Source organism: Notechis scutatus, chromosome 4 (genome assembly GCF_049901735.1).
Source record: "Notechis scutatus isolate UNSWTSFEM ecotype Mainland chromosome 4, rNotScu1.2, whole genome shotgun sequence".
Classification (NCBI taxonomy): Eukaryota; Metazoa; Chordata; class Lepidosauria; order Squamata; family Elapidae; genus Notechis; species Notechis scutatus.
This window is the reverse complement of record NC_142012.1, coordinates 62,373,996-62,391,332: the sequence shown is the minus strand read 5'-3', so window position 1 is coordinate 62,391,332 and position 17,337 is coordinate 62,373,996. Positions and strand designations below refer to the sequence as shown.

At 42.3% G+C, this 17,337-nt stretch overlaps 1 protein-coding gene across 4 annotated transcripts in view; it reads left to right on the top strand.

Annotated features, from left to right (window-relative positions):
• Nucleotides 1-17,337, top strand: part of DLC1 (DLC1 Rho GTPase activating protein) — a 353,871-nt gene that overhangs the window by 325,959 nt on the left and 10,575 nt on the right. For all 4 annotated transcript variants that reach the window (XM_087963600.1, XM_087963599.1, XM_026676573.2 and 1 more), the window contains 5 exons: nucleotides 1,706-1,769; nucleotides 5,190-6,604; nucleotides 8,160-8,336; nucleotides 13,459-13,618; nucleotides 16,134-16,332. In XM_087963600.1, coding sequence (XP_087819726.1) covers nucleotides 1,706-1,769; nucleotides 5,190-6,604; nucleotides 8,160-8,336; nucleotides 13,459-13,618; nucleotides 16,134-16,332 — 2,015 coding nt within the window. The remainder of the gene's footprint in view (nucleotides 1-1,705; nucleotides 1,770-5,189; nucleotides 6,605-8,159; nucleotides 8,337-13,458; nucleotides 13,619-16,133; nucleotides 16,333-17,337) is intronic.

The following is a 17,337-nucleotide window of genomic DNA, read 5'->3' as shown; positions in this document are numbered from 1 at the left end:
TGTTTTCCTTTCTTTTGACAAATTAACAGAAGTATCCTGGAGCTATAGTAAAAATAATTGTATTTGACAAGGTAATAACACATATAAAGAACAATATGGATGCCTGATGTCTAGAAAATGAGTTTTCTTGTTGAAGTTTTGTTGGTATAAGACAGGCAATGAAAGCTGACCATTAAGTGTGCCACCTGCATGGGGGCTGATTGGAAGTATGGAATCACAGAGTTGGAAGGGACCTTGGAGGTCATCTAATCCAACCCCCTGCTGGAGCAGGAGACCCTTACAGAATCATAGAATGCATTCATATGTATCATAAAGCAGGGTCCCCAACCACCAGTCCGCGGACCGGTATCGGTCTGTGGAACAAGTCCTACTGGGCGCTGGCTTGCTGGGCGCCGCCATCTTGTTTTGATGAAAAAGTGCTTCTGGTGAGCTTTTCCGGGTAGAAAGCTCACCGGATCATCAAAACAAGATGGCGGCGCAGCGCTTCCGGAAAAGCCATTTCTACCCGGAAAAGCTCACCGAGGCGCTGGCGCCGCCATCTTGTGTTGATGAAAAGTGCTTCCGGTGAGCTCACCGGAAGCACTTTTTCATCAAAACAAGATAGCGGCGCCAGCTGATGTCGGTACCGGTCGCGCCATAAAAAAGGTTGGGGATACCGGGCCGCGTAAAAAAGGTTGGGGATCACTGTCATAAAGTATTTCTTTACTGCGTGATGTGACCAGAAAATAAATTGTGTCTATGCCTTGCAAGCAACTCATTATTTTATATAAATAAAAGTCATATTGGTGATAAGTTATGATGTTTGGTATTTTGAGAGTTCAGTTAACAAAGGGACCTACTCTTTGGTTGTTGGAAAATATATTTTTTTTTTCTTGATGATTCAGTGTATAATCTAGCAAATGGTTCACGTCAAACACCCAACCAAAAATGGAATTGTGTGGTTCAGTGACTCAACTACTACTTCCAGAATCTACTATCCCTCCAACTTTCTTAAAGGGAAGAAAAATATAAAATAAAATAAAATAATACAGATCTCTACAGATTCCTATAAAATAAAATAATACAGATCTGCGGCTCTGTAAAATCAATTGTGTAGTGTTCTCTATGGGATGGAGTACTGATATAGAATAGCTCAATGGAAATAAAATCTGTAGGGGACTGTGTTTCTGTTGGTTAAATAGCAGTAACAATTCCTGATGTGGCTTAAAATTCAGCGTCATTCTCTTTCCATTCTACTTAGTACTTTACAAAAGCAGGTTGCTTATTGCGAAGTAATTTACTATCATCATGAATATCAAGTGCAGCATTCCTGAAGTTTTCTGTCCCTGAAAGGCACTAGTAGTTTTCCACGATGGGAACAAGAACCTTGTATTACTGCACTGCAGCTATTCCAATCTAATGACTGCTGGTTGAACAAGTTCTCCTTTATGGTTTTGATTCCCAAGGAATCTGATGTAGTAAGGGTGTTTCTGTTTTGGTCTCTCTCTCCCACCCACTCCACAAAATCTGGTATCCAGATGATGTAGCATGGAGTTAATTAAACAGAAATGTTATTTTTTTAGGTTCTTCTCTCCCTGGTTTCTATCTAAATAAGGTTAGCTAGAGCTTCTGCAGTTATCCTTTAGTTGGAAGAACAGGTAGCACAGATTGAAATACTTACTGTTAATCTTGTTTATTTGGTGTTTGTTTTTTATTTCCTCCGTAGGCGTTTAAATACTTTAAACAAGTGTGCAATGATGAAACTAGAGATCAGCCCACACAGGAAACGGGTAAGTATATTTGACAAAACTATTGCAATATTGTACATAGTTGATGGGAATGACCCTGAAAATGCTCTCGTAAGCCACATCTGTATGTATTGACACAGAACAGGGGTGTCAAACTTAAGGCCCACAGGCCAGATCCAACCCAATCCAAGGTGCTTCGATCTGGCCCACGGGCGACCCTAGTAACACACAGAGGACTGGCCCGCCGTGCCGCTGCCCGTGAAAATGGAGCTCGCGCAGCCCCCACCCCCCCAGCTCCGTTTTCACTGCAGAAGGCTAGCGAAACAAACTAAAAACAAAACAACAAAAGGAGAAGTGTTTCCCCTTTTGCATGTGAGCATGCAAGAAGAGGCAGGAAAGGAAGAAAGGGAAAGAGGAAAGACAAAGAAAAATAAAGATGGGAGGGAGAGCAAGGGAGGAAAAATAAGGAAAGGAGGGAAAGGAAGAAGAAAGGAGAATGAAGAGGGAAGGAAAAAGAAAAGAAAGGAAGGTAGTTAGTTAGTTAGTTAGTTAGTTAGTTAGTTAGTTAGTTAGTTATAATGAGAGGGAGGGAGGGTCTGAAGTCCTGGTTTAGCCCTTGGCCACCATAGGTGCCGCCAACACAAGTGACGTCAAACTGGCCACGCCCACCCTGGCCACACCTGCCAATCCCCCCCCCGTCCCCACCCCGAGGTCAAACACAAGGCCCTCAACGAATTTGAGTTTGACAACTCTGACATAGAAGCACAATTGGCCTCTTCCTAGAGGAAGCACCACTCGGACAATTAGATTTCCTTCCAGCCTTTATTCACTTAATTATTTTTATATAAAGTTAAAGTTCACATGCCCAAAACAACTTCTTTGGTCAGGTTTTTAATTTTTGAAATATTAATATGGGTTTGAATAAGCCTTTATTTTCCCAAGGCGATACAAAAGGGTATATTCTAGCTTTCATCCCAGTGAAAATAACTTGTAACAAGAAATGACCAGGATCGGTTAAGGCGCTATTGGGTCCCAAAACCTATCTGAAGTTTTTGCTCTTCGTTTCAATATCAGAAGGGCTACAGAATTTGGCAGTAGATAGATTAGTAGCATTTTTTTTTAGAAGCATTTAATGGGGGTGCCTACTTTTTGTTTTATTTTGCATCCGTGTATTTTCATCGATTGTCAAACTACACCAGCAAAGCTTCCTTCTGCCTGAATAAAGACAATAGTTAAAACTGAATACTGTAAGAATGAATGTGACTCATTGGTTCTCATTAATGTACCTGATACAATCTGTTATGAAAAGTCTCTTTTCTGCTACTAAGTTATTTGATTTTTCTCTATGATAACTTTTTCTCTATGATAATTCTGACCTTCATGGTTTTTGTACCAGAATGGCAACTGGTATTTATAATTCCTGGATTCTAACCTGGTGCTTTTACACATTAGGCCAAACTAGCAAACTTAGAAACCTTTAACATGAGCAAAGAGCTGAGCTGCTACAATTCAAACAGCTCGTAATTCTAGTGATGGCACAGTGGTTAGGTTGCAATATTGCAGGCTAACTCTCCTGACTGCCAGGAGATTCTGACCGGCTCAGGTTGACTCAGCCTTCCATCCTTCTGAGGTCGGTAAATGAGGACCCAGATTATTGGGGGCAATATGCTATCAACCGCTTAGAGAGGGCTGGAAAGCATTATGAAGCAATATATAAGTCTAAGTGCTATTGCCTTTGCTAGTGTGGTAAATCAATATAGGAAAACTATCAACAGGAACTAAGGTTGCAGAAATGTTGCCTTTATTGGTTGAGTAAAAAGCTTTTCCACATGTCCTAATTTTTCACGGATCTTAGTAGTATCCAGTATGACTGATGGAACATTAGACAATAAAGCAAAAAAAATTCTAATATCAACAAAATCACCTATGGGAGGGGGAGAGGAAGGAAGGAAGGAATTCTGAGTGTGTTAATGTCAGGTGAGGCTCCATTCAAAATCCAAGAAAGAAAACCTTAGACTCCATTGTTATATAGAGAAAAGGACTTTTTACTGGGAATTAAAGTGGTAACATCAAAAGGATTCAAGATCTGAGGCCTTGGGCGTGAAAATCACATATACAAAGTTATGGTAACGTTCCCACCCCCAATAGTTCAAACTGACCATCTAGGGCTGAGAAGTGTATAATGTCAGTGGGGCATCTTCAGGTGGTGTTTCAGGCATCTGCCTCGTCAGGACAGTTGGCCTTGGCCTGATTTGATAAAGAAGCTACAAGTAAGCATAGTCAACAAAGTTTTCCCAAGTTTTACAATTCACCATCTCAAGCCTCCAGCACTCTTCCCCACCCCCACAAAGCCCAATTAATCTTCCCTGCCCCCATTTCTATGGCAGCCAGAAAGACAAGCAGAAGAAGGGTTCTTGAAGGCTGACATTTAATATGTTTTATTGAAAAATCACATTGGTCCAACCACCTAAAATCCTCAAGGTTAGGAATCAGGGATAGGAATCTCTGGCCTCTTCATCTCAGTACTTTGTTGCCACCTGGTAAGATATCAGTCAGAAAAAAACAGTATGGGAGCTGCTCAGAATATGAACAGAATATGAAGGCAAAAGCCTCTTGAAGATGATCTGAATATGGTTGGTAGTAGATTGGTTGTATATTTATATAAGTTGTGCTGCATGCTGTACAGATTACTTAGCAAGTGAGAAATGTTGGTATACGAAAGAAGGAAGAGCAGGCAGCCAGCCAGCCATCCGTTAAGGTATCTAGGTCACAAACCAGAAATAAACAAGTGCATATAAAAATCAAACAAGCAGGCAGGATACATTCCAATGGCCTTATTTGAGTCAATACCCAGCAATTCCAGTTGCTGAATGTTTTTTTTTTTCAAAGACACGGTTCTCGTTACAGTAATCATTAGTTAACCTGGAGTTCACATAGGGTTGGGTAGCTTCTGATTAAGATTTCTAGAAGATTTCAGACACTTCTCAATCTGGATTCTAACCTGGCCGCAGGCAGTCTTGGGAACTGAAGATTTAGGGCAAGTTTGTGTGGTTAGGCACACCCAGATTTTAATAACTTTAGTGTTTTATAGATAATGATCAGCATTTTAAATTATTCTCGAAGGATTGAGAGTTGGTGACATTGTGACCCCTGTAATGCCACATGGAGTACTCTTTTTAAAAAACTGAAATACATAATCCATCACCCACTTGGTGGACTTGCGATGCATTAAGTGAACTATGGGATAAGATGTGTAGCAATGCTTCATGGAGATGAAACTAAAGGAATCCCTTTAGTTCTTAGCCGAGTTGATTTGCAAGAAAGTATAGGATCCACAAGAAGAAATGTATACCTAATTTTGTAGCCAGATCAGTTCCTAGATTTCTCACTTCGTTCAGCCCTGCCAGTTGCAATCCCTTAGCAAAGGGTGGAGCTTATTCATGGTATCCTGTTTCGTTGCAGAGTGAAGATTCAGATGAAGATGAGCCTTGTGCTATCAGTGGAAAGTGGATGTTCCAGCGAGAGAGCAAGAGGTGGTCCAGACTGGAAGAATTTAACATTTTCCCTCCGAAGTTTGATATGAATTCTACATCCCCGGAAGTGGCTCATCTTAGCAGTGCGACCAGTCATGAGAGCATGCTGATGGAGCAGAGCGAACATCAGGAGGTAGCTTCCATCCACAGCATGAGCAGCAATAACAGCCAGCCAACTACCTCCCAGAGCGATGCAGTCGCCACCAGGACAAACTCGGTCATTAGCATCACCTCTTCGGGAAAGCTTGCGGCCAACGAGGGAATCCTGCCCCCCGCCAGAGAGTTGTCGAGTTTCGGTTGCAGTGTGAAAGCCAACGAGAAGAACACCAAATCCAAAACAAGGAGCTTGCTGAAGAGGATGGAAAGCCTGAAGATTAAAGGCTCTCCTCATGGGAAAAGTAAAGCTCCTTCCAAGCTTGGCCTGATAATCAGCGGTCCGATTTTGCAAGAAGGCATGGGCGAAGAGAAACTGAAGCAACTTAACTGCGTGGAGATCTCCACTCTCAACGGCAATCACATCAATCTCCCGATGGTTCGCAAGAGAAGCGTTTCCAACTCCACGCAGACCAGCAGTAGCAGCAGCCAGTCAGAAACAAGCAGTGCGGTGAGCACGCCCAGCCCCATCACGAGGACGCGCAGCCTCGGCGCCTACAACAAGCGTGTGGGGATGTACCTGGAAGGCTTTGATCCTTTCAACCAGTCGACATTTAATGATGTCATGGAACAGAACTTTAAAAACAGGGAGAGCTTTGCAGAAGATGCAGTCTTTTTCATCCCCGAAGACCACAAACCCGGAACGTTTCCCAAAGCCCTCTCCAACGGTAATTTTGCTCCACCAAAGAGTAGTTCGGTGAACTGGAGAACGGGAAGCTTCCATGGACACGGACACCTTTCTCTCCGGCGCGAGAACAGTTCCGACAGCTCCAAGGATATGAGCCTAGGACGGAGGCGCAACTCCTCCAGTTCGGTGTGCAGCCGGCTCAGCATTTATGACAACGTGCCGGGTTCCATGTTGTATTCTAGCACAGGAAATCTGGCTGATCTGGAGAACGAGGACCTCTTTCCTGAGCTCGACGACATCCTGTATCACGTCAAAGGCATGCAGAAAATTGTGAACCAGTGGTCAGAGAAGTTTTCCGATGAAGGGGACTCCGATTCAGCTCTGGACTCCATTTCTCCATGCCCTTCATCTCCCAAGCAAATCCTGCTCGATGTGGACAATGATAGGACCGTGCCCAGTGATCTAGACAGCACGGGAAATTCACTGAATGAAACGGAGGAGGCTGTAGGGATCCAGGAGAGAAGGGATTCTGGGGTGGGGGCATCACTGACCCGCTCCAACAGGTCAGTGGACAGAGATTTTAGTCCAAGAAGAGTAGCAAATATGAGAGTGAAATACATGTTCATGTATATGCGCATAAATATTTTTCATATTCAACTTTGTTAATCAAACGTGGGAAGTCATGTTGTTAACATTGCCTTTTATGCCAGAAGGTAGAAAATTTCAAAGTCAAAGAATCAACTAATGTAGCCGGTCATCCATAATGGCTCAAGTTTGTTTGAAGGAAACTTCAGGACTTTATGAAATGAAAAGTAAATTTAAAATACCTTTCATATTTATTAAATAAACAGACGAGGCAGGGAAAAGAGTAATTTGAAACAATGCAGGGAAATCTGCTTGTCCATCATCATCCTTTCTTCTGTGGGAGATGTCTTCCAAACATAATTTTAAAACACGCAGTGATTGGAGGCATCAAGGAAAGTTTTCAGTCTTAACGTTCTCCAAATAGAAGATAAATACTGCAGGCATATTCTTGAAAAGCAACAGATTGATGCAGCCAGCAGCCCATCCACTGGGTTGGAAATGGTTCACATCAGAATATTTTTGGCTTGATAAAGGACAGCGCAATATATTCTTACATTACAATTGTAATGTTTTGATTTTTCTAAAATATTCAAACTAGTTGTTTTTCTAGACAACAAGATTTTTGTACTTGGCAATTATGTTGCAGAAGCTATATAGAAATTAATTGCCTTTCCTTTTGGTAGAACATAGCTTATATGCTATAAAAAGAGATGAGCAGATATTACGGTAGGAGTGACACAAAGTAATTCTTAATTGCCTTCCATAGAATAAGAAAAGTTAAATTATCCAAGTGTAGTGGTGTAGCTGGCTAATATTGCTGATTATGTTACCACTGAATGCCAAATTATCTTTTTCCTGTTTTGTTCTGTGTCATGGATTATCTGAGAAACACTGAACACAAAGAGACCTAAGTTATGCCAGGTTGCTCTCATGTTTATTGCATGTGACAGTGTCTAGATAGTTCTTCCTCCACTGTGTCATTTTATTACAAAATCCTTTGAGAAAATTTTGATCCAGATTCATGAATTCTTTGTTCAGATGTTTGTGTGCAGGCAAACAATCCAATTTAAATTTTCTACATTTGGTTTATCAACGTTCATACTTTCAATGGGGTCAGTGCAGATAAAATTCTTCCAGTATAAACAGTGTCTAAGTACAGTAAATATTCAAACATTTGACAATTCAAACAAACTCTAGTACCATACATTCTGCACAAATAGGTAAAAAAAATATCATAGAAATCTGAGGTTCTGAAGCAAGATTGTTTAATAATTCCCGTAGGCAAATCTATACAGGTAGTCCTTGACGTACGATCACAATTGAGCCCAAAATTTCTTAAGTGAGAAATTTGTTAAGTGAGTTCTGCCCGATTTTACAACCTGAACGGTCACTAAAACGATCTGTTGTAAGTCTAGGACTAGCTGTTTTGGGAGACAATTCAAAATCACTCCATTGCTTCGGCTTTCCATTTGTTTTAAGACCCATCTACGTTATTCAAAATCATTCACGTTGTTGTTTCTTTCTTTTTGAAAGACACAGAATGAGGTGGCATAGCTTTCAGAGTTCCCATCGGCCCAGCTTAAGTTCAGTTGCCTTACAGATCGACTGTCAATCCGTTGCACAGATGAACTTGCTGCAGAAGTATTCCCTTCTGAAACTAACTGCCCTCTTGGAGAAATACACGCCTTCCAACAAGCATGGTTTCAACTGGTAAGGAAATGTGTGCATCTCTAGCAAGCCTGTGACTAGTCAGAACCTACAAGTAATAGGACCTACCGTTAATTCTTGAGTCTTGATTCCTATCCAACCCAGCTGGGTTGTTGTTTTTTTAAGGGGGAAGTGCATTGGCTCTGAAGGATAAATATTGGTTTTTTAAATATCTGTTGTGGTTCACCGACAGCCGGTGCAGATAGCAGCGGACAGTGGGGAAGAATGAGGACCAGTCTGGAGAGGACTCAAACAAGGGTCCTGCGTCCGATGCAGAGATGGGGCCAGGACCATCTGGGAGTCGGGTGCTGCTGCCGGAGGCTCTGGCGAGGCAGAGGAGGGGGAGACTGTTCCCAGTGCGCGCGTTCACAGAGCTGCCAAAGGCAAGAGCAGCTGAGACAAAAGGGGCGACTCGGGAGTAAGGCTTGGAAGTGATTGCCCCTCCCATAAGACATAAAGGAGGTGCAAAGGTAGAGAAACCTTTGCAGGAAGCAAAGTCGTTCACTCTGTTCGGATTAAACCTTGAAGCTCTGTGTGGACTTTGTACTTTGTTTGGTTTTTTTACAGTTAATTTGACAGTTTAGTTGTTGGCAGCAGTTCAAAGGAGATAAAGGTGGGTGCTTATCTCAAGGGACTGTTTGGGACTCATTACGGGCTGGGAATGAACATAATTCCCAGCGCTGAAATAAAACAAGAGTTGTTTGGACTAAGTGTATACTTAATGATGGTCTCAGGAAGCCTTGGTCAGAACAATATCTAAAGCAGGGTTGTCGAACTCCCAGTCCATGGGCCAGATGCATCACATGCTGGCCACGCCCATGCCCAGTTTAGCGAATGGGGAAAAAGTCCTGATACGTCACATGATGCCGCCAAGATGACATGAGTTTGACATTCCTGATCTAAAGGGAAGAATTTCACCACAGTTGTTAATAAATCCCTCTGTATCCTATTCAAACTTCAAATTGCTGATAAATGCATGATCATTGCCGTAAAACAGGCATGGACATGCTGATGCTCTCTAGATATTTTATTCCCAAGACTTTTATCGAAGGCCATGAAAATTGGATAAAATCCAGAACATTTGACAGACACTACCTGGCCTGACATTAGAATATCCAAACATTTATATCCATTGGCTAAACAGTACACTCCAGATCAAAAATGTTTGTTTTTAAAAAATCATAATTTCCATTTGTAGCACCCAAAAAAGTACAACGTATTTTTGCAGGAGGCTATCACATTTAATCACTGCTTCAACATCTGGCTGACCCCTTCTCCTCCCCTCCCCCCTTTTGTCTAGGACGGAGTATTTTTAAGTCCCTCATCAAAGCTCTTCCTATTCAAACGCTGCGATTATGGGAACCTGTGCTAAATTCAGAAGAAGTTGTTTGTCCTGAAGGACCGAAATAAGCGCAGAGCAGTTTGCATGCTTTAGATTCTCAGTGGGCGTCATCATATATGTGTCCGTTTTCATTTTCCATTGCATTCCATCCCTGTGTATTTTAACAAAATGAAAGCGACGCACAGGCTTTTATATCAATAACACTCTTTCAGAACTGTGGAAAATATAAATGAGGTGGGGTTGCTCGCCTGTGAACGAGAGTCATTCATAGAGCTAAAAATAATCACGCCATTGAGTTCGAGTTTCTTTGGCGTTTGACATTCCCAGGTCTGCCGTGTTGCCGAAAAGCTTTTTGGTTGCTCTCCACTAAAAATTCTTCAATGATTTTAAGTAAAATAGCAGCATTCTGATATATTAGAGGGTTGAAAGAGAATGGAAAGGCCTTTTTACCCAAGTGAGTACGAAGAGGTGGTTGGAAAGGAAGAGGTTTTTTTTGGAGGGGGGCAGTCGGGGCGGGGGGCTGTGTCTGAAAAGACCATTTGTCGAAATGAAGCTTATTTCTGGCAAACACCCATGTATTACATCAATTTCCTTCTGCGACACAAGCTGGTGGGTGGCAGAACATGTTTGAGAGCTTTCTAAAGCAAACCATTTAGTACACAAAAAGTTCATTGTTCACGTGTCCATCTTCCCTCAAGAGTCCTGAACAAGCAAGATTATAAAGGGTCATTGACTGCTAGATCTGTATTTGATTCTTATTTGTGTTGTCACGGCCACCCTCATTTTCTCCTCTACCTATTGACCCGGCAGATTAACTAAGCAATTACTACTTCTATATTCATTGATTTATTCTCTGGTAAGCTCTTAAGACTTTCTTTTTTTAAATGTGAGCAGCAAATTTGTTCAGGTGTGGCCCCAAAATTCAAATTGGATTTCGCTTTTTGCTTTTTTAAAAAAGAAGAAGAAGAAGAAGAAGTCTGCACTGATATTGGCATATTGGAGGGAAATGATTTCCTAACTGAATGGATGGGTTTCAAAGAAAAGACGCTCAATTCGTGGAAAACACGACAGCTTTCATTCAAACGGTGATGATGCAAAGGAAGAGTATATCTGCTTGCTTTTCAAGGCTCGGCTGCTGATTTTTAAGAAAAAAAAAAGCAAATGAAGAAAGTGCTGACTCCCAGTTGTTTGCAAAGTTACTTTTGCCCTTTGTGGCTAAGAACTGGAATATTCTGGAAATGCAGATCCAAAAAAATCCTTGTTGCAAATACAGGTAGTCCTCGAACTTATGACCACAGTTGAGCCCAGAATTTATGTTGCCAAGTGAGAAATTTGTTAATTGAGTTTTGCCCGATTTAATTGCTTTTCCTGCCCCTGTTAAGTTAATTACTGCAGTTGTTAACTTAGTAACCCAGTTGCTAATCTGTCTTCCCTACTGACTTAGCTTGTCAGAAAGCCACCAAAGGCGATCATGTGACTGTCATAAATATGAACCAGTTGTCAATGTTAAAATCACATGACCACGGGGATGTTGCAATGGTCATAAAGCGTGAAAAACGTTCATAAGTCCATTTTTTTCAGCGACTTCAAACTTCAATTTAGTAACTTTCAAACAGTCACTAAATGAACTGTTGTAAATCAAGGACTACCTGTCATAATAATTTCTACCTCCGCCTGTTCTGGCCCTTCGTCAAATGTAATTAAACACAAACTTGTTTTAAAAGCAAAACCTATTTTATTGCAATGCTGGGAATTACTTTTGTTCCCAGCCAGAATTAATTATAAACAGTTCCCCAAGATAAGCACACACCTTTCAGTGCTGTGGAATGTTGCCAAAAACAGAAGTATCCAATTATAACAGAAACCAACAGAAATACCAGAAAAAACCAACAAGAGCTGCAAGGAAGAATCAGAATCTATCGAACTACTTTGCTTCCTGCAAAGGTTTTGTCATTGAGGTCTGACTTTTATCCCTTATGGGAGGGGCAATCACCTCCCAGCCTTACTCTCGAGTCGTCCCTTCTGCTTCAGCTGCTCTTGCCTTCTAGCAGCTCTGCGGACACGCATACTGGGAACAGGCTCCCCTGGATCCTCTACTTCACTGCTGCCAGACTCCAGAGGCTCCAGAGTCAGCACCCCACTCCCAGATGGTCCTGGCCCCACCTCTGCATTGGATGCAGGACCCTCATCCAAGTCCTCTCCAGACTCCCTGACTGGTTCCTCAATGTTCGATACCGCTGCCATCTGCACCGTCTGCCAGCGAACCACAATACAGTCTTAGACTGTGAATCTAACTATAGATTGCATGATGATGATGATAGAAGTCTTCGAAGTAATACCTAAAGGACTCCCACTGTATTTGAAAATACTGCATTTATGAGACCCAATTACTGTATCCTAATTTTAAACAAAACCATCATGTCTGGGACTGCCTCTCTTCTTAGATACTGGTTTGAATTATTAAGTTTTCCTCAGTCTTACCTGTTAATCTAAATCAGAGGTCTCCAAACGTGGCAACTTTAAGACTTGTGGACTTCAACTCCCAGAATTCTCCAGCATAGCTGGCTGGAAAATTCGGGGAGTTGAAGTTCACAAGTTTTAAAGTTGCCACGTTTGGGGACCCCTGTTCTAAATGTAGATTATCCACACAATATAAGATAACAATAACAACAGCACTGATTAAAATACAGATAGTCCTTGACTTACGACCACAATTAATCCCCAAATTTTAGTCGCCAAGTGAGACATGGGTCAAGTGAATTTTGCCCCATTTTTACAATCTTTCTTGCCACCGTTGTTAAGTGAATCAACTGCAGGTTTTTAAATGAGTAACATGGTTGTTCATAATTGACTTTCCCATTGATGTCGGTTGTCAGAAGGTCGCAAAAGGGGATCACCGGGGGCCCTGTAAAGGTCATAAATGTGAGTCAACTCCCAGGCATCTTCCTTTTGATCACGTGACCATGGAGATGCTGCAACGGTCATAAGTGGGGGAAAAACGGGCATAAGTCATTTTTTTGGTGCCATTGTAAACATTCAGTGGTCACTAAATGAACTGTTGTAAGTCAAGGACTACCTGCAAAGAAAAAGGAATTATTTCAACCATGCTTGAAAAAAAACATTTAAAAACTGTTCATGGCTCTTCTCCCTAATATTACTTATTTTTTAAGGGTTGTTTTTTTTCACCCATGTCTTTTTCTTAACATCGCAGAATTATTGCAAATTTCAGTGCCTTAATCGGGTTTTCTGTGCTGCTATTTTCAGTCACGAGAAATGTTTTCTGGCGTATTTTTTTTAAGCTCCCTGCCAAAGAGTTGGAAACAGAATCATACGGGCCCGTGGTGGGATTCAAAGATTTTCACCACCGGTTCGGTGGGTGTGGTTTGGTGTGGGCGCGCTTTGCATGCATTGCACACAATTTGCGTGTGCGCCAAATGCGCACTTTGTGCAGGCGCAGAGGGGTTCCAAGTCACCTCCTGCAAGCCTGCACTCTCCCAGTCGCTTCAGCAGCTGCCGCGCAGCACTTTGCTGTGCCGCGCAGAGTAGCTGCGCTTCAAAAGTGGGAAATAAAGGTGAGTACAGGAGCCCAGGCGGGTGAGCCCAACAGCAGAGCGGTGGAGAGAACCCGTTTGGTCTCCACTGCTCATTGGCATTACCAGCTCGGCAGAACCGAGCTGGACCGATAGAATACCATCACTGATACGGGCCCTATTTGAGAGAAGCAACACAGAGGGCTATTAAAGACACAACATTGTTTACGGGATTATTTCTGATCTTCCACAGGGCTGTGCCAAAATTTATGAAAAGGATAAAAGTCCCAGATTATAAAGATCGAAATGTGTTTGGCGTTCCCCTAATCGTTAATGTCCAACGTACGGGGCAACCTCTTCCGCAGAGCATTCAACAAGCTATGAGATACCTTCGTAACAACTGTTTGGATCAGGTGAGCATCTTCGCATTGGTCTAGGATTGGGATCTTCCACTGTGAGCGATGTTCATTTTTCCTGTTGTCTGTTAGTGCTGAAGTTGCATTGTTGAATGAATGAATGAATTCTTTATTGGCCAAGTGTGATTGGACACACAGGAATTTGTCTTGGTGCAAATGCTCTCAGTGTACATAAAGGAAAAGAGACATTTGTCAGGGATCATCAGGTACAACACTTAATAATAGTCATAGGATACAATAAGCAATCATATACTAGGAAACAGTCAATATAAATCGTAAGGATACAAGCGACAAAGTTACAGTCATACAGTCACAAGTGGGAGGGGATGGGTGATAAGGAGTGATGAGGAGATTAATAGCAATAATAGTGCAGACTTTGTAAATAGTTGGACAGTGTTGAGGGAATTATTTGTTTAGCAGAGTGATGGCGTTTGGGGAAAAACTCCTTGTGTCTAGTTGTTCTGGTGTGCAGTGCTCTATATAGCATCGTTTTGAGGGTATTAAGTTCCTCTATTAGAATAGATAGTCAAGTGAATATATTTATGATTAGATTGTAATCGTGCCCCCCTCCCCCGCCCCCCACCCTGAAAAAAATACTATACAATAAAACCATACTACAAAAAAGATGTTGAGACTTTGGAAAAACTTCAGAGAAGGGCAACTAAGAGGATCAAAGACCTGGAGGCTAAACCATACAAAAAACAGCTGCAGGTTTTGGGTCTGGCTAGTTTAAAGAAAAGAAGAATTAGGGGTGACGTGATAGCAGTATTCCAGTATTTGAAGGACTGCCACGAAGAAAAGGGGGAGGTCAACGTATTCTACAAAGCACCAGAGGGAAAGATATGATGGTTGGGAATTAATCAAAGAGAGAATTGAGGAGAAACTTCCTAACAGTGAGGACAATAAACCTGTCATGCCCCTGTTGGAGTCGGACTCTGAGGGAGAGGAGGAACAGCCAACAGGGAGTGGAAGTGTGGCTCCGGAAGTTGTGGAGGAGTCTGGGGAAGGGCAGAGGCTGGCCGGGCAGTCAGAGGAGGACCCAGGCCCATCCCCTTTCCATTCTAGGGCACACAGGAAGGAGAGGATAAGGGAGAGACGTGAATGGCATGGTCTGTGGGGGAGGAAAGGGCCTTGATCCTCTTCATGGGCTGCAGCTGTGAGAACTGGTTAAAAGGACGGACATGCGTACGGGCCAGTGCTGGAAACAAAGCGTGGAAATATCTGAGTTTGACGTCCTTCCCAGTGTGTGTTCAGATATCTGTGGACATCTTCAAGCCCTTATCTTGCCTGATTCCCTTAATTGCTTCAGTGTGGTTTGTGTTGTTTTTACTCTTTATAATTTGTAGGCATTTCCTCTATTTCTTGTAATGCTTCTGAGGGAGTTTTTTGTCTCCAGTCAAGGATATTTGGAGCTTTGAAGCAAAGTGAAGGAATAAAAGGGCCTTCACCTGTTTTTGTGACTGTGCTTATTTTGTATCCCACGCTGGGTCATCACAGAACCAGTGGAATAACTTGCCTTCAGAAATCGTGGGCACTCCATCACTGGAGGTTTTTAAAAAGAAACTAGACAGGCACTTATCTGAAATAATATATGTTCTCCTGCTTGAGCAGGGGGCTGGACTAGAAGACCTCCAAGGTGTCTTCCAGCTCTATTCTATTCTAAATATGTCCAAAAGATCTATGTCCAAATATCAATGTCTATGCCATCTAACCATTGAAGCAAAGCACTGTTTCTATTTTAAAAAAACACAATACTGGATTGGTATATGCCCTCAGCTTACAACCGAGGTTATATACAGGTAGTCCTTGACTTACAACGGTTTATTTACTGACCGTTCAACGTTACAACGGCACTGAAAAAAGTGACATCACCATTTCTCACATTTACAACCTTTGCAGCTTCCCCATGGTCACGTGATCAAAATTCAGATGCTGAACAACTGGTTCATACTTACGACTGTTACTGTGTCCCAATGTCACATGGTCCCCTTTTGCGACTTTCTGACAATTTACTTAACAACTGGGTTTCTAACTTATCAACGATAGTGATTCACTTAACAACTGAGACCGGAACAGTTGTAAAATGAAGCAAAATTCACTTAACAACAGACATGTTGGGCTCAATTGTGGTCGTAAGTCAAAGACTACCTGTACATAAAACTCATTTTATTGGGTTCTGCTAATCTAGGTGAAATTTATATTGCTATTCCATGTATGATATGCCCTACGCTAAATAAGTCCCCTAAACACTTAACCTCTCCTATACAGGTATGCTAGCAAAAAAATAGCTTATGGTATAATTCCAGACTAGCCTGTGTATAGTGCTTTTTAATGCAGTGAGACATAATTTTTCACATCAAAATTAATGTGACAAAATATAGAAAGGGCTGCACAACCTGTTATTCACTCACCAAAATCAGCTCTTGAATTGAATCCCAGTGCCACAGGTAAAAGTGTTATTGGTAACGGCTTCCTGATTGTGTGACACAAACACTTTCCTTTTGTCGCGCAGGTTGGCCTTTTCCGAAAATCTGGAGTCAAGTCAAGAATCCAGGCCTTACGTCAAATGAATGAGAATGCAATAGGCAAAGTGAATTATGAAGGCCAGTCTGCTTATGATGTGGCTGACATGCTCAAACAGTATTTCCGCAACCTGTCAGAACCTCTCATGACCAACAAGCTTTCAGAGACATTCTTACAGATCTACCAGTGTAAGTCACTCCGGTTCATAGTTTCCCAAATACTTGTTCTGTCCTAGGCCTCCCCAAAAAGCACTAAGTCAATTCTGAGTCCCAGCAAAAACCTCTTTTATTACATTAATGTGAATTTGTTTCATTCACAGTCAGCCAAAGGCTTGGGAAACAGTCTTGCAAAGGTATACTAAATGAGCTCAGACCTTTATCAATCCTGGAACGCAGCCCGGTAAATAGGTCCACACTCAGTGCTGGCAGGGAAGGGCTGGGTTATACAGACAAATCTCCATGAAGCTGGAACAAACAAATGACCCAAACGAGCAAGTTGTTTCCTGCAAAAGTCCCCGTCCCCTTTTGCTCCTCTTTTAATCCTGATGGGAGGGGGCCGTTAACCATCCACCTGTGGCCTTACTCCCACGTTGGCCCTGAGTTCTTAATTGTGCCTTCCTTTTGGCAGCTCCGTGCATGCGCAAGCAGGGAACCGGTTAGCTCCCCCGCCTCACTGCTGCCCGAGCCCGAAGGCAGCTGATGACTGCCAGCCTGCCCTGGCCCCATCTCTGCCTCTGACGCAGAGCCCACATCCGAGCCTTCCTCAGCCTCCAGGACTGGCCCATGTTCCTCCCCAACCTCCTCACTACTGTCCGACTCTGCTGCGGGCCCCAACAATACTCACTTTTCCTCTGGCCCAGACAAAAGAATTATTTTTAATATGTCATAGTTCGATTGGTTTTTATGTGTTTTACTTTTATGCATTTCCTTTTATTATATGCATTGCCCAGAGTCACTATGTGAGATGGGCAGCTATACAACTGATAAATCACAAGTCCATAAGTGATAAATGAATGAGTCCATATAAGGTCAGCCAGGGTTGTTGTTTTTAGTAAGGAACTTTAATCCATGGATTGATGGAGGCTTTATCGTTTCCAGAATATACCTTTCCATGGGTTTATATTCCCCTCTGTAAGAATTTCCCACCTCCAAGAAGACCTTACTATGGTAGTTTGTAACTCTTGCATTTTGGGA